This window comes from Prosopis cineraria, unplaced genomic scaffold (genome assembly GCF_029017545.1).
Source record: "Prosopis cineraria cultivar Desert tree isolate PC_DT_omini unplaced genomic scaffold, ASM2901754v1 PC271, whole genome shotgun sequence".
Classification (NCBI taxonomy): Eukaryota; Viridiplantae; Streptophyta; class Magnoliopsida; order Fabales; family Fabaceae; genus Prosopis; species Prosopis cineraria.
This window is the reverse complement of record NW_026555598.1, coordinates 15,590-34,366: the sequence shown is the minus strand read 5'-3', so window position 1 is coordinate 34,366 and position 18,777 is coordinate 15,590. Positions and strand designations below refer to the sequence as shown.

Genomic DNA, 18,777 nt, shown 5'->3' with positions numbered 1-18,777 from the left:
AACAAATGCAAAATGTATTTAATAAATTTTATTTAAATATATAATTTTGTTTAAAAACATTATATAAAATACTTCTCTGGCCCTATTTATAAGTCACTTCTAACACGTTTCACCGGTATTGAGAAAAACCTTAAAATTTATTAACTCTATCTTAAAATTTAATAAGTTTTTAACTTTACTCCTATTAAATATACATATTTTAATAATACATTTTCTTTTTCCAACATTCAATGGAAGGTAAAAGAAAAAACTTGTAATAAAAATTTAATGACATGATTTATAAATAGATAATATTTTTTTATAATATTACCTTTCTAATATATTCTCTCTTATAATATTCTTTTACAAATAGAATATTAAATAAAGGGTACTCATGAAAATTTATATTTTGTTTTGAAAAAAAATAAAGTTGCAATGTATATTTAATGAATTTTATTAGTATGTATAATTTTGGACAATTTGACCCCAATACTATATACAAAAAATTATATTTACACTAGTACAAAAATGACTTTTTACAGCGGTTAAAAATGACTTTTTACAGTGGTTAAAGAGATGATGTTGTTTCAGGGGATGTAGAAAGTTTCTCTTTTTACATCGGTTATAAACCCGGTGTAAAAATTAAATTTTTTACATCGGTTATAGAGCCGATGTTAAAAATTATATACAAGAAAATTAAAAAAAATTACTTAAACTTTTTACACCGATTCAGATCCCAACCGGTGTAAAAAGTGTACTTTTTACACCGGTTATTATACAACCGTTGTAGAATATAATATTTTTTACATCGGTTATGGTCTTTTTACACCGGTTATTATCCAAACCGGTGTAAAAAATATTATATTCTACAACGGTTATGGTAATAACCAATGTAAAAAGTATTTTATTTTTTTATACTATATTTATTTTATTAATTTTACCCATTCCTGTGCATAGAAATTGTCAAATCAGACAGCCCAATTAATTTACAATTGTTTATCAAGTATCTATCAACTATACAAAGCTATTTAACTATTAAAAAAAACTAATAATTGTCTAAATTGTCAAAATTGCCATTCCTGTGCATAAAAATTGCCAAATCAGACAGCTCAATTCATTTACAATTGTTTATCAAGTATTTATCAACTATACAAAACTATTTAACTATTAGGAAAACTAATAATTATCTAAATTGTGTCAACTATCAAAATTAAAACATGTCTAAAAGTAACAAAAAACCTCACAAGTTCTTCACAAAATAGGTTGCCCAATGTATGCAGATGTCTTCAATTTCAGCTTCAGAAAATGCATCCAAATTGTCGAACATCTAAAATTTGATTCATAAAGTAGGCATATTAATCAATCTCAAATAACATAATAAAATAAAATTTTTAAAAATATATATATTTACCTCTTTTGTAAATTCGGTCATGCCTAATGTGATAATATTGAGCATGTATCTCATGACATATAGACCGCACAAGTTCATCCTCACCGGTTGTCTATGACTCTATATAAGAACAAATCATAAAAAATTAGTAAGAAATCTTGATAATTGAACATATTAATAAAGTATAGCATCACCTTTGGCTCAATCCATGTGAGATCCTTGAGCTCATGTCCATGCTTTTGTAAGACTACATTTTGATATGTTCTCATTGCCCTATGATCAAGATTATCAAGTTAGTAAAAATATTCAAAAAAAATTAAATTAAATAGTTTAGTAAAAGTATTCTTACAAGTTTATCGTCTTCTTCATTTCTTTTCTAAGTTTGTAATGGAAGGAGCATAAAAAGACGACAGTGTTGCTCTTCATTGAAAGAACAAATAACTGCCAATGGTCCCTGCTAAATATGATACAAGTTAAAGTAAATTCATATTAAAAAACTATTAATTATAAATTGATCCTTACGAGTGCACATATGGAGCCATAAAAACGTCCTTTTTGACTTCACATATTCTCTGTTGGAGGTACGAGGCCCTTAACTGGGTACATCCAGTATTTTTATGTATCTCTCAACTGGGTACATCCATCACAAATAAATAGGGCCACACAATTTTACCTCCCTTATTAGATGCACTATTAAGTGAACCATAATGTCAAAAAATGTAGGAAGAAAGTGCATCTCAAGTTGGCACAAGATAGTACAAGCTTCTTGTTCTAACTCTTCCAGTTTACGGGGATCAATAACTTTACTGCATATAGCATTGAAAAAGAAACAAAGTCTGGTTATTGTAAGTCTTAAATCTTCTTTCAATATGCCTCGAATAGCCAAAGGTAATAGCTGTTGCATCAAGACATGGCAATCATGAGATTTTAAGCCTACCAGTTTCAACTCTTTCACATATACAAGCTTCATAATATTTGAAAAATATCCCGAAGGAACTTTAATTTCATGTAAACACTCACAAAAACTTGTTTTCTCAGATTTGCACAATGTATGAGAGGTTGGGGGACAATAAGTTCGTTTACCTTTTGGTCTTGGGTGTAAGTCTTCCCGTATTCCCATTTCTTTCAAATCCAATCTTGCATTCACACCATCCTTAGTCTTACCTGGTATGTTCAGAAGCGTTCCAATAATACTATCACTCACGTTTTTCTCCACATGCATAACATCAATACAATGCCTTACTGCAAGATTGCGCCAATATGGGAGGTCAAAAAAGATAGACCTTTTTTTCCATATGCTTTTTGCACCAGTATTCTTTTTAGTCTTACCGAAGACAATATTAATGTTTTTCACACATTCATATACGTTCATATACCAAAGACAATATCCGGAGCATCATTGTGTTCTTGGTGACCATGAAAAGCTTTCTTCAATCTATGATATAGGTGATCTCGTCTAAGAAACCTCCGATGGCCAAGGTAAACTGTCTTCCTTCCATGTTGAAGTTGATGGTAGTTTGTGCTTTCTTCACAAATTGGACAAGCTTTATGACCTTTCACGCTATAACCAGACAAATTTCCATATGCAGGAAAATCATTTATAGTACAAAAGATCATAGCACGTAACTTAAAATTCTCCTTCTGATTTGCATCAAACACTTCTACACCTACCTCCCACAACACTTTCAAATCTTCAATCAGAGGTCTTAGGTAAATATCAATATTATTTCCCGGTTGTTTTGGTCCCGAAATCAACATGGATAGCATCATGTACTTCCGTTTCATGCACAACCTAGGTGATAGATTGTAAATCACCAAAAGAACAGGCCATGAACTATGTATACTACTAAGACTACCATAAGGATTCATTCCATCGATAGAAAGTCCAAGCCTCAAGTTCCTTGGCTCATTGCCAAATTCGGGAAACAATTGATCAATTTTCTTCTATTGAGGAGAATCGGCTGGATGTCAAAGTTTTCCATCAGATATCCTCTCATTTGCATGCCACATCAAGTTCTTTGCATCATTAGTATTTGCAAACAAACGCTTGAACCTTGGTATAATTGGAAGATACCATAAGACTTTTGTAGGAGCCCCCTTCTCTTTGTACCGTGGTGCCTCACATTTCGGACAATTCTCCTCCCCTTCAAGCTCTTTTCTGTACAACACACAATCATTAGGACATGCGTGTATTTTTTTATACTTCATACCCATTGGACATAAGATCTTTTTGGCATCATAATAACGATTTGGTAGTACATTGCCCTTCGAAAATATTATTTGAAGTAACTCTAACAACCATGTGAAACTTTGGTCACTCCACCTAGCTCTTGCCTTTAAGGTAACTAGTTTTAACACCCCAGATAACAAACTAAAATCAGTGCGCCTCGGGTATAGAGGCTTCTCTGCATCAGTGCACAAGTTATCATACACATGTGCTCGTTCAAAAGCCTCTTCCCCAACATCACGATCATGTCCTCTAATCGATCTTCATTTATTTCTACTTCATCATCAAGATTATCAACTCCCACACATTGAGATGTGTTACTATAATTTTCCAATCGTTCAGCATGCCAAATCCATATTGTATAATTTTTGTAAATCCCATCACAAACTAAGTGCTCTCTTATTTCGACAACACCTAGTCTCCTCTCATTCAAACAATTAACACAAGGATAATAGAACCTTTCACTATTGTCAACAGCATTTTTCTTAGCAAATTCCAAAAATTCTTTCACCCCATTATCATACTCGTCACTCATTCGTCTAGCATTCATCCAACTACGATCCATGTATCACCTCCTAAAGAATATAACTAATGTTATTATCTTCAAACTATTTTAAGAAACTAAGTTCCTGATTAAATTAAGATTTGAAAAAATTTTGGCAGAATCTCCCGTAAAAATTGGATCTCTTAAGACTTTTAAAAAAATTTACAAGAGAAAATTGACAATTTTAAACCAAATAAATGATCACATACAACAACCTGAAGCTTTATGAAGCCACTAACAGCACTCCCAGCAACAAATCAATATCATTAAAAACTAAATTTAAGAAAATTAGAGGAAAGAATAAATTCAAAAAAAATTTTGACAGAGTCTCCCCTAAATATTGGACTTCCCAAAAGTTTTAGAAAATTTTACACGAAAAAATTAACAATTTTAAACTAAATAAATGATCACATGCAACAACCTGAGGCCTTATGAAGCCACTAACAGCACTTCTAGTAACAATCAATATCATTAAAAACTAAATTTAAACATTATAAAATTTAAAAATTTATATTCAACACATACCTGGGTGGCGGCAGCTGCAGCAACAGCTCAACACTGAAAGGGAGGGAGAAGGAGTAGTGGAGGGGGGCGGCCGAGGAACAGGGAGTAGGAGGGGGAGGGGGCGGTGGGACAAGGGGGAGAGGGAGGGGGTTGGGCGGACCTAGTGGGAGGAGGAGGGGGCGGCCGGGCGAATTGAGGGGGAGGGCGAGGGGACGGCGAGGGGAGGAGGGGGGCGGCGGGACGAGGGGGGGTTAGGTGGCTAGGGGAGGAGGGGGAGGGGGCGGTGGGACGAGGGGGAGGGGGAGGGGGCTGGACGGACCGAGGGGGAGGGGGAGTGGGCGACGAGGGGAGGAGCTGGAGGGGGAGGTGGGACGAGGGGGAGGGGAAGGGGGTCCGACGAGGGAGAAGACGAGGGGGAGGGGGAGTAGGCGGACGAAGGGGAGACGAGAGGGAGGGCGCGAGAAGGAGGAAAGGGAACTGATGAATGGAGGAAGGAAGAAAGGATTTTAAAAAATACTTTTTACACTGGGTGCCTCGACACCCGGTGTAAAAAGATAACTTTTTACACCGGGTGCCCCACCTGGTGTAAAAAGAATACTTTTTACACCGGGTGTCCCAAAATTCGGTGTAAAAAGTTCTCTTTTTACAACGAGAGGGGGAACCCGTTGTAAAAAGTATACTTTTTACACCGGGTATCGAGGCACCCGGTGTAAAAAGTGTCACATAATTCAATATAATTATAAAAATGCCACCGCCTTTATTTTTACACCATTTGCCTTCCAACCAATGTAAAAAGTATCCCATAAATTTTATATTTTGTACTAGTGTTACCCAAATATTATACATTCAAAAACATTTCTCCAAATATTATAAACATAGAACTTGGTTTGCATCAAACTTATATTTAAATTTTTTTCAAACTTGCTATTGTATAACTTGGCTTTTGTGAGATCAAGTTCCACTTAAATTGAAAAAAAAACAAACAAACAAACAAAGGATGTGACAAGCATAATGGGTAGGCTTACCGTCCATTCCCCTTATCTTTTCCCTTCCCCTCTCCTTCCACCCCCTTCCTTGACTTGCATGTATGAGTGAAGAGTGAAATGTGAATGTATGTTCATTTTAAAAAAAAATTATATTCCAATTCTAGATGCTCTCGACTAGCTCTCTACTTCTGCATGAACAATCACATTGCTTTGGATCCCAACTTCGTCTTTGCTACTTCGGCAAGTCCAGACAAAATCGTGGATCCTCCTGTTTCAAAAGGAGAAGCTGATTTACTAAACAGGAATGCCACAAAACTAGACGAAGAAATGGTGGATAAAGGACAAGAACATGCTAAGAATACTCTAATTCCAAATCAGATTATGGATAGTCATGCAATAAGTAAAGAAACAGCATCTACCAGTGTTCAACCAATGGAAATACAAGTTGGAAAAAATCAAGAGCAGGAAGCTTATACAAATAAGATTCACACGATTCAAGGAATTAAAGCCTTCAAAGCTCCTATCTCTTACAAAGACTCACTCATTAGCTATAATGAATGTTATAGGATCAATGAGGCTAGAGATACAAACTACATAAATGAAGCTCTTGCTAAGGAGTTAGATAAAGAATGGAACCTATTTGAAACTACCAAAAAGCTAATGGAGAGATTTCCTATAGTGCCAATCTTAGATCTTGCATGAAAGAATATCTCTCTACCTTGGATGGATGCCTTGGTTATCAACACACTTAGTATACAACTACATCCAGGATCACTTAAACCTAGACTAGTAAAGATGTGGAATTTAAAAGACTTTGAACTGATTGATTTAGTAAACAATTATTACATTGTTGTCACTAACAACATTGAGGCTTATGAGAGAATCCTTAATGGTGGACCATGGACTATTTTTGATCACTGCATTCTGGTCCAACAATGAATTCCTTATTTCAATCCAAACACCTACTCCTTGGGTAAAGTGGCTCTATGGGTTCGATTATCAAATATCCCAATCCAGTGTTATGATAAGGAAATTCTATAGAGAATTGGAGATTGTATTAGCAAAACTCTAAAAGTTGATGCTAATGCCCTTGCAGAAGCTGAGACTAAAGATTCACCAGGAAAAATGGAAAGGGGCAAATTTGCTAGAATCAGTGTAGAAATTGATTTACAGAAAAAACTTGTCCTAAGATTACTCATCAAAGATAATTTTTACAACGTCGAATATGAAATTATAAACCTTTTTTGCTTTGGTTGTGGCTATTATGGGCATAATAAGAACAACTGCCTTTTTAACCTTAAGAACGTGCAAACAAGCATAGGAGGAAAACTAGACTTGAATCAATCAATGAAGCAGATGGGGGAGCAGGGGACCTCGGATATTCAGATGAATACGATCAGATAGGAATCATCAAAAAAATTCTAAATAAATCTTACTAATAGATGATTGCAATGAATGGATAAAGGTTCGGCAACCAACTCGAGCTCGATTTACAAAGTATGCAACGGATAGTAGAATCGGCCAGAATTCTCACACCCTTTACCCAAACCGAGGTATGAACATCTCTACCAAATCCAAATTTGATATTCTAGCCAATCTTAATCAGACCATGGATGACGATGGCAGAAATGGGAAAGCCAACTCTCACAACGTTGCACCTACTAGTCCCTCTACAGCGAAGGTTGTCAGACAGGTATGGAAGAGAAAAGATCTATCAGGCTCTAAGAGATCTCGATTGACTAAAGCTGAAGAATCCCTGGGTAATGTATTACGCGAAGAGGAGAACCTTTATCCTGAAAAGAGAAAAAAAAAGATCCAAATGAATGGGCCTGTGTTTAGCTAGGATGGGCCTCACAAGATGAATGAAGATATGATCAATAAAGAACCAAAGCCCAACAACAATGCTACTAGACCTAATAAAAGAATACACTCGATTGTCAAAGGCAACAAAAGGGACTTAGGCTTAAATAAGCAGATCTTAACCAAAAATAATAAAACACAGCCCATCTATGGTAAGGATAATGCAAATTGTTACGTGCCAAATCCTAACGTTTGGAACAAATCCAATGCCTCACAAAAAATTATGGACTCCATACTAAATTCAAGTCATACCCCTGCTCCAAATATTGACCAGAATAAACCCCCAGACCTAGGAAATTCATTAAGCCACATCTCAGAAACATAATTTCATAATGATGATGGTATGGAAATGAATAATCAAATTACTGCCTTGAGGAACTATGAAGACATAAGAGAGACGAATTTCATTGAGGATGATGCTGAAGATGACCTTCTTTCAAAAGACTATGAGCATTCTCCAATTGAACTAAACACTTTCTTTTCTCTCCACTTGTAGGATTGGATAATTCAAAATGCAAAAAAAGATGCGAGTAATGCTAAAGCGAGGAATGTTTCTTGGCAAAGACTATTCGTCCATGTGTGTTGGAACATCTAGAAAGAAAGATGCAAATACATATACTCTGAGGAAAACACGCTTAACAGAGACATTGCATTCACTAGCATTCAAGACATCCACAATGATCAATACCTTCAATCTAGAATTAACTTCTTAACCTAACAAAGTGATAGATCTAAAGCGAAATGGTGCTCTCCAAAAACAGGTTAGGTTAGACTTGATATACATGGCTCTGTTAACTATCAAGGTGCGGTATCTTGCAGAGGTCTCATCCAAAATTATCAAGGCAACTGGATTAAAGGCTTTACATCAGTTACCAACCAAGTACAGCAGCTGAACTTATGGGCATCTTAGAAGGCCTCAACATTTGTTGGACAATGAAATTTAATAAAGTTAATATCTACTCTGATTCTATAGAGGCGCTCACACTAATATGTAAAGAGTTCTCCACTAATTATCCTCTTGCTGCAACTATCAATAATATTAGAGAACTTACTATGAGAGATTGGATGGTCACCTTTGACCATGTCTTCAGAAAAGCTAACAATTACACTGATTGCATGGCTCATTTAGCATCCATCAATACTTTAAATGTTCGGATCTTTGATAATCTGCCCTCTAGTTGTATGAATATTCTATACGTTGATAAGACTTAGATTGTCTGTTTGCATGGGTTAACCCCATGGCCTTCTACTAAAAAAAAGTTTGTATTTTGTATGTAGAATAAACTATATAATTATGATTATAAAAATTATAAAATAACTGTTTTATATTATAATATAAGATTTTATAACTTTAAATAAATATGAATTCATATTTACTAGTTTTATATTATTTAAATAAGTGTTATTTTATTTTAAAAATTCCCAACAATCGCATGAAACTTTAAAAGATAAGCATATTATTTATAAAAAATTATTTTTAAAAATTATAAACAAGGAATAAAAAGACTTAATGCCAACAACAGTTTCTACTCAAAAAGTTAAAAATAATAATAATAATAATTAATTTACCAGTATAAATGAATAATTTGATCAAATTTTAAATATTAGTTTATTTAACTATTTTCTTGGCATGTACAAATTTTGATTTTTAGATTTCCTCTTACATTTTCTCTCTATTAAAATTTTAGATAAAAATATATTTTTAATTCTTTAATTTTACATAAAATTTTACTTTAGTCCCCTAAAATGATTTATATGGTATAAATCTTTGTAAACAATAATTCATTTGTTCCTAATCATAAAAATTATCAAATTTGTACATGTAAAAATATTTAACTATTTTCCTATCATTTACAAATTTGATAATTTTTTATGGTTAGGAAAAAATGAATTATTGTTTATAAAGATTTGTATCATATAAATCATTTTAAGAGATCAACATAAAATTTTACGTAGAGTTAAAGGATTAAAAATATATTTTTATATAAATTTTTAATAGAGAAAAAAATGTAAGAGGAAATCTTAAAAATCAAAATTTGTACAAAGTTAAATTAACTAATATTTAAAATTTGATTAGATTATTCATTTATGCCCATAAATTAATAATTATTATTTTAGTTTTAAAACTTTTTGAGTAGAAACAATTGTTGGCATTAAGTCTTTTTATTCCTTGTTTATAATTATTTAAAACAAGTTTTTATAAATAATATGCTTATCTTTTAAAGTATCATGCTATTATTGAAAATTTTTAAAATAAAAGCATGAAACTTTAAAAGATAAGCATATTATTTATAAAAACTTATTTAAATAATATAAAACTAGTAAATATGAATTCGTATTTATTTAAATTTATAAAATCTTATATTACAATATAAAACAGTTATTTTATACTTTCTTCGTTTAAAAATATAAGGTATTTTTAACCGAATCATACCCCCTAATAAAGTTATTAACTATTTTTAAACTAATCCTATCTTTTCATATTTATCCTTATTAAACACCCTACAATAAATATAAAGTCATTATCAATAGGGGCACTTAAAAAAAAAGGCAACGATTACACTTTAAAAGATTAAAAATGCCCCATATTTTTGAATATCCAACTCCTCAAAAATACCTTATATTTTTAAACGGAGGGAGTAATTTTTATAATTATAATTATATAGTTTATTCTACATGCAAAATGCAAACAGAGTTTTTTTAAATGAATGTATACTCACATTTCACTCTTCACTCATACACACAACTCAATGATGGAGGGTGAAAGGAGAGGAGAAGGGAAAAAGATTGAAGAGAAATGGGTGGCATGCCTACCTATTACGCTTGTCACATTTGTGTCTTTTTTTTAAAAAAAAAAAATTAAGTGAAACTTGGTCTCTTAGAAGCCAAGTTTCATACTGGCGCGTTTGCAAAAAAATTTATATGTAGGTTTGACACAAGTTGAGTTTCATATTTGTAGTATTTATATAATTATTTTTGAATGTATAGCACTTGGGTAAATAATTTTTTTTTTTGTATAGTATTGGGGTTAAGTTTTCATAATTTTGTTTAAAATATCTTATAAATTAGGACTGGTATTTAAAAAGTTGAACTGATTTTAACCGTATTTCTTGATATTGACTATTATTTGTCTCTTGCAAAAAGAAACAAAAGGAAAGGAAGTACAAAAATCAAACTATGTATAAAGAGGGGATTAAAGTCTAATAACTGCACTACAAACACTATAATTGTAAACTGATTTTATGTGATGTCAGGGGGAAAAACAACCGACGTCGGACTTTCTTCAAGTGGCCAAACATAGTAAAGAAAAAAAGACAAACTAATACTACATTCTACTACTACAAGCCAAACGTATCCAGCTTGTTACGATGTACATGTACGCTTCGTAAGATCAAAAATAACTTCAAGATTATAAAAAGCTAATCATAGAAAAGTAACGACGTCAACAACTCTACACGGCATTCCCAGTTAGACTAGCAACCCAGTTGACCCAACAATGCCCAAAGCCCATAATGAATTCATGCTCAGTCCAGATGATGAGTCCCATTCATAATTCAACCTCAAAAATTGGAACAGATTATTAAAATTAGAAATTTATATGAACAGTGTTGACCCTGTGTACAATAAATCGTTGGTTAAAATCCAACATTGGATCCTCAAATGTCAAGAAAAGTGTTAGTCGTTGGATATCCTCATTTATAGTTGGATGACCTTTTGGCTATCCTCGTTTTTGGCTAATAGTTGGACACCCCAAGTTTATAAGCAAATGTATTTTAATATTAATTAAGTTTTTTTAATCCCATGGCTGGCAGCTTGAAAAACCTAAAAGTATTACTATCACTTATCTAAACTAATTTAAAACCTCATTGTGTGGTATTATTATTATCAATTAGTATGGTACCCACGCAACGCACGTTGTATTTTTGTAACTCAAAATAATTTTATTTTAAAATATTAATCAATACAAATAAAAAAGATTTATATAAAATAAATTATAATATTAACCAATAAGATAAGTGTAGAATTATAAAAACAAAAACTAAAAATTTATCATGAATGCTCAAATGTTCAAAACCATAGTAGCCTTCCTCTTCATATCTTTCACCTCCTTTCTTTGACTCATTTACCAATCTTCTTTGCTTTGTTTTGTTTTTACTCTAGTAGGCAAGCTACCATAGTTAATCAAGTCTAACACCCCACAATTGTTAAGATATCTTTTTTGTAAACCACAATATAATTTATTATTTTTATTGTGCTAATATTTTGATTTTGTATTTTTTTCTTTATCATTTGTAGGTCTATCTAATGATTAGATAGTTTGTAATGTTTTTCTCACATATAATCCATGAAAAATTAAAATTATAAGGTAAACATAAAAATTACATGGCTCCATTTTTCTATTAAATCGTGTGAGGGAAGAAAATTTTTTGAAGTATTATAATTTTTATGATTTATAATATCACTAAATAAACATATTAATATATATTGAAAATTTAATTTTCAACTCAAACATCAAGATTTTCAAATCTTGTAGCTGAGATATTACAATATAAAATATCATCAAGATCAAAATATAAATTTGATGGTTAAGTCATTATTTTCAAATACAAATTATATATAATTTTAAAATTTAAAATTTGATTAATTCATTTGACATTTATAATTCAAATAAAAATGAAAATTAAATATAGATCATTAAAATATCATTTGAAATTAAGAAATTTGGATCACTGTGAGTAAAATATTATGAGTATGCTTTTCAAAAAAAAAAATTTATAAAGAGATGCCCAATAGCCAAGATATATGAAGAGTGGAAGAAAAATTATTTTGTGTTGATGTGAAGAACCATGTCAATGTATATATTCGTCTTCATTCAATTTTAATATACCTGTAGAGTTGTAAAATAATTAACAAATCATTATATGATTTACAATAAATATTTTAAAAATTAAAATTTAAATTCTATGAAACCATAACTTCACAAAAATAGAGCACAGTTAGTTTTTTCAATTCTATTGGTTATGAAAGAGAGATTTAGAATGACGGAGGAAAATTCAGTTGAAAAAAATTACAAAATGCATGATTATGTGCAATTAGCTAGTATCTACCATGAATATGAGATCTATCAAAAATTAAATTGCTCTTTTGATGTCTACAAGAACATAACAACCTCATCGTGCTATTGACTAGGAATGAAAAATCATCATAAAAGATAATACAAGGGGTGAGAGGGCATTGGTGATGAAAGGAGGAGCTAGAGAGAATGAGAGTTTTGTGATTTTACTTGCCTTGATGAGGGAATGGAGCAATTGAATGATACAAGGATTGAAAGAAAATCTCGTATGCTTTGTAATTGCTCAATGTGATTGTGTATGTGTGTAATTAGAATTTTAAAACTAAAAATAAGAAAAAAATTATGGGAAGTTATGAAGATAGGAGAGTGGGAGAGAAATGAGAGAAAATAGGAATTAAAATAACTTATTTAATTTTAAATATACTATTTTTTAATATTTAAGAAGATTTGATAGAAAATCTAACATGCATGCTGAAATTGTATATTTTAGATGGTGGAGAAGTTGAAAAGTTATGATAATGGATAAAATTATGGGGAGAAAAATTTAGGGATAAAAGGAAGTGGTTTCTATAATTTAAAGATAATATTATTATCATTCATAAAAATTTTTTTGGTATTATGTACAAAAAATTATTTTTAAAAGTTAATGTTGACATGGATAACTTATAATCACAAAATTTTAAAGAATGCATACATGTCGAATCTAGAAGGCAACCTACGATTTTAGTTTTGCATATAGATATGTAGATTTACTTAATTTAAAATATTATTATATAATTTATCATAATAAATAATATATTATTTATCATTCTTATTTTTATCCTGCCATGATCTATTAGTTTTTAAAATTAAATGTTTAATAATAAGAATAAGATTATGGGGAGTTAAAATGCAAAGAGAGTGAGAGAGATAATGAGAGAGGAATGAGAAAAAAATTAATTAAAATAAATTAGTTTTTAAAATAGAAAATTAAAATTACAAAAATAAGTTAATAGAATTAAATGAAGTTGGGGTGGTAGTTTGTATTTGCAGCATTTAAAAAAAAAAAAAGGACACATGTTGAGCTTGAAAGACGACTTGTGGTTTTACTTTTATACATAGATAGATAGATTGCGACCTTATAGTACCTTGGAGATACTTTTGGCATATTAATTTGAATTATAAATTAAAATAGTATGCTAATTTACAAATTTTCTATCAAAATTTATAAATTCTCATTCAAAAATTTGCAAATCAACTAGTGTATTTAGGATTTATAATTGTAAATATATTTTTTATGCTAGTTGAGTTGTAAATTAAATTAGGACTATAATTTACAAGTCTTGCTCATAAATGTACAATTGCTCCTCCAAAAATTTACAAACAAACTATTATTGACATAAAAATAATATTTTTTTAAATTAATTCCTGACCTTGCTATTACTTAATGATTAATGATAGTGATCCAATGATCAGTCGATAAATATAACCAATCAAATTAGTTAAAATGTTTGGTTAAAATAAAATTTTGACCTTTTATATGTATGAAAATGCAGACGATCTCTTAACATTTATTTATAATTCTGGAAACTTAATCAATATTAATTTTATCACATGAGAATTTATTTATAATTTTTAGAAATCTTATTTATAATTTTCTTGTTCATCATAATGATCAAAATAATGCAAGTTTGACAGATGGACAACATTACTCCAGATCTATCTCTTAGATTTAAAGGGTGATATTGTATCACCTTGCTCTCCAAGGTAACCAATACGTCGTTAAAAAAAAAATTGAAAGGTAAATTTACACTTTAACCATGCATAATTTCAAAAGTAATGATTAAACTCTTTCCAAGCCCATGCTAACTTTATGACTGTATGTCAACAAGCTGCGACAAGTTTTCCTTTTTTTGTCAAATCCAGTTGAATAAAGATAAAATATAAACATTCTTACAAGCATTATAATCCGTAACTCATGAATATTATATCTTATTTCTCACGGTTCAATTGGATATAGTTAATATAAAATGATGATTCAAAGTAGATAGGTGCAAATTGCCCTTTGAATAATACGTTAGAAGTGTTATAACAGGAGCTTTGGATCAAACTTGAGAAGATTGTGCTTCAAGAGTGTTTGTTCTGGGCTCAAAAAGCCAAAAAAGATTGGAATCTCCAGGGTGATAAAAATACTTCTTCCTACCACAGGGTTGCAAATGGGAGATGTAAACGTAACCGTGTGGAGGCCACTAAGAATGATAATGGAGAATGGGGTGTATGATCTTGATTCTATTAAATCCATGGCAACTAATTTCTTCTCTTCCTTATTTCACGAGGACATCGTTACCTGAGACGATTTAATCTGCTCCCGAACTTATCCTAGTAGTGAGGTAGGCACCCTGAGAAAGTTTGGTCAGGCAGTGATGGATTTGGAGATCAAAGAAGTTTTGTTTGATATCGGCGCTCTTAAAGCCCTTGGGCCAAACGGATTGAATGCCTTATTATTTCGAAGCCAATGGGAACACATTGGGCAGTCTGTTATTCGCATGGTAAAACATCTGTTTAGGAGTCCCTATGATATCGTGTTTATTAATAGCACTCTAATCGTGGTGATTTCTAAAAAGGATCACTTTGAGATCTTGAAAGATTTGAGACCAACCAGTCTTTATGCTGTCATTTATAAGTTCGTGGTGAAGATCATTACAAAGAGAATAAATATTTTTATTTCCCTGATTATTAGTCCTAATCAATATAGCATTATTTTTGGCCTACAAAGCTCGGATAATATTTTGCATCGATTAATAGAGAATAGAGACGGTAATATTTTCATAAACAAGAATTGTGGCTAATAGTGATCAGAAAGTGAATGAGTTTTATTTGAGGGTATATTAAAATTAAATGACTCAAGAATGGTTCAAAGTCTGGTGTCTTTTTCAATCTTTTGATACATATTAATATTCCAATTCCACCTACTCCGACCCAGAGACCCTAAAAGTTAGCAGCAATGAAAATATTGGTCTTCCGGGAAAGTTCGCTGTTATGATGACAGAAAAGAACATGGAATTAAATCATAAACCAATTATATGGTAGTGTTGAAATCCGAGCTGGCAATTGAAACAGAAAATGATGACTGAAGCCGTGCACTGTTTAGGTCAATTAATAGGACAAACTTGGAACAAATTATTTGACTTCAAGAAAATATTTTAATCAAACAGCGAGATTAGGTCTCGAACGTGATTTCCTTTTTAATTAGTGAAGCTTTCAGACAAGTGAGGTTGTACCACAATTACTCAAAATCATTAATCCATGAATATTATTTTATGTCATCTCTTAAATATATTATATGGAGTATCATCCAAAGTGGTCGTGGTTTTGAGAATTCACCAATCCGAGGACGCACCTACTAGAAATGTGCGAGATTGAGGCTGATCGACGAGAGCCACGTGATGGACTAACATCCCACGCACAACCAAATGGTCGCAACAAATGTACCACAGCTGTTTGGTGGTACATTTTGCTATTCTATGTCAATGTTTAATTATTCATTTGACTGATAAAATTGACAGGATCAAGGATGATAAATAAATTGGAATACTTAATTAATTAATTTTTTTAATTAACAATTAGTGCTTATTTTAGCGTCACAATAATTAATTCATGTCTGTATCAATACTAAAATTATTACTTTCTCCTTTAATCCTATTTATAAGATTGAGAGAGCATTTGTTTTGGTCCTATTTATATAATATCTCAATAATTATTATATTCATATTTACTTTTTTGCCCTTATTGAATATTGGAAAGGTTATTAAATGCCAAAGTATTTGATTTTCAAGGTATGTATATTTAATAGGAACAAAGTCAAAAACTTATTAATTTTTTAAACATAAATAATGAGATTTAGAATTTCTTGATTCTTACAAAAAATAATGGGAGTGATTTATAAATAAGGCAAAATATTATTCTAGTGGACATCAATTCCAAACATCCGTCTCAAAGTTTTCAGGTGACATACGCGGTTGTACAAAATTTATGGTAGAAAATGATTCATTCAAACAACACAAAATTAAAAATGAAAAGAAACAAGCAAAATCAATAACGAACTTTTACGTGTCTGTAATCCAAGTTTACGACTTTAAATGATTGAATCTTTTAGATTAAATGCCATCATTTCATGATTATAAAATTTGTATAAAATTATTAAAAAATAAAAATAAATTGAGAGAAAAAGTGAAACTCATAAACATGATGTAATTGCATGATAATTTGTTTTAAACATATTTTAGTGGACATCAAACACAAACATCTGTCTAAGTGACATAACAGGATTGTGCAAGTTTACAGCAAAAAATGATTGATTCAAACGACAAAAGATGAAAAGAAACAAGCAAAACCAATGGAGCAATTTGTTTGTGATTTTAATTAAAGGACAGCCCGAAGGCCAATTCAAGGTAATGTTTGTCTGGGCAATGTTTGCCTTGAGGTTAGGTAGCCCCGAACTGATCACTTCCCATAATGAGATGTACAGTCATCGCATATCACCTTCTCTAAATGCTCCAATTTCATGGCCGAGTCTGGCAATTCATGTATTGAGCAACCTGTCATATAAAGCTTTCTCAGATTCTGCAGCTCCCCAATTTTGTCTGGTATTCTCCTCAAGCTTAATTACGCAGTGTGAGATGCCTAGAATTCTTAGATGACTCAGCTGCGTGATTGACTCTGGCAAATTTTCAAAGTCAGCACAGTAACTAATCTGCAGTAATTCCAGATTCTCAACTTGGGGTAGTCCAATAAATTTGTGGCAACTAATGATGCCAAGTTTCTTCAGGTTGACAACAAAGCAGAGCCCAGAAGGCAACGCAACCAAATCATTGCAATACTCGATGTTCAAGTCTTCCAGTTTTGGCAATGCTGATGAGAATTCGATGGAACTATCCTCAAAAGCCTTCTTTACTTGACAAATGTAAAATGACAACTTGGTCACATTCTTCAAGTCGCAAAGGGACGGAATAGAAACATGCTGCAATTGGATTCTTTTGAGGCTCCTTAAAGAAGCAAGTAACTTGAGATTTCTTAACTTGGTGAAACAGAAAGCATAACCAGTGAGTATAAGAACTTTCAGGTTTCCCATTGCCTTTGTGAATTTCGGTAACGTGTAATCTGAAGTCTTGAAAATATTCAAAACTAGAACCACAGCTTCAGTTGGTTGAATATTGTCGCACCAATTTGGAGTGGCGTTTTGATCTGCAATGCAGATAATAATACATGAAATTAACTGAATAATGAGAAATTATAAGTGGGCAGTCAAAAGAGAGAAAATTAAACAGACCAGTCGATATAGATAATACACGAGCAGCTGTCCTTTGCCGTGTTGATCCTGCGAGGAGTGATAGAAAAGGAACAGAACTAGCTCTGAGTCACTCCCAAGAATTAGCCTTTTCCTCTCTAATACTGCGCCCTCCCTTGAATATTTGTTGGCCAACTCTGAGAAGTTTATGCTGGGTTAGGATGTGGTTATTGTGGCTATTGTCTTCATCACTTCCAATTCGCCTGGTTAAGTGACAATATCATGTACGAACTCAAGAAACGGGATACATACATAAGAGACAAAGTTCATTTGCTGAGCTGGCAGAAGTATATTTACCTTTGAACCACCTTATCAACCAAATTCATGTATGCCAATTGGCGGATGTGGCTCATCACATCTATTCCATCATCATCATCCTGGTAAAGCTCTGCCCACATGTCGCTTAAGGCAGTAACAGGGATAACTTGATTTTTAGGGAATGAGCCAAGGTCCATGAAGAATTCTCTAACGGCTTCAAAATCCTTCAAAACACTTAATGTAATGAGTTATGGAGATAAGTAAGCGCCCCTGAAGGAGAATAGTCTGCGCTCTGTGAGGATTCTTTTGACTTCTTTCTCCAGATATCAGGGTGCCTGCCCCTGAGTTCACCGCCAATTACTTTGATCGCTAATGGGAAACCTCCACAACTTCTCACAACCTGATGATCGAAGCAAGTTGATCCTTTTTGCTAAAATTGTGAAATGAGATGATTGATCATGAGCCAAGGTTAGAGAGAAAGAACCTGTCGGAGAATACGGATCTTCGGGTAAATTAAAGAAGGTGGTGCCAACTGGTTTTGCAAAGTGAGGTGCGAGCATGTTTGGATTAGATGCTAACCTTAGTTAGAATGGGTCAAACTAAGGTTAGGATAACAAATGTTAAAAAAA

The 18,777-nt window shown here is 32.1% G+C and overlaps 1 protein-coding gene across 1 annotated transcript; it reads right to left on the bottom strand.

The window, feature by feature from the left end:
- Positions 1 to 16,834: 16,834 nt before the first annotated feature.
- On the bottom strand, positions 16,835 to 18,649 carry LOC129296155 (probable disease resistance protein At4g33300). Its single transcript, XM_054934741.1, has 3 exons — positions 18,188 to 18,649; positions 17,873 to 18,093; positions 16,835 to 17,787 (listed from the first exon to the last, which is right to left on the bottom strand). The coding sequence occupies exon 3, from the start codon at positions 17,672 to 17,674 to the stop codon at positions 17,126 to 17,128; it is 549 nt and encodes a 182-aa protein (XP_054790716.1). The 5' UTR covers positions 17,675 to 17,787; positions 17,873 to 18,093; positions 18,188 to 18,649; the 3' UTR covers positions 16,835 to 17,125.
- Positions 18,650 to 18,777: the final 128 nt, after the last annotated feature.

What these genes read in the sequence shown, in the direction of transcription:
- LOC129296155 (XM_054934741.1), bottom strand. Translation starts at nt 17,674, where the DNA reads ATGGGAAACCTGAAAGTTCTTATACTCACTGGTTATGCTTTCTGTTTC.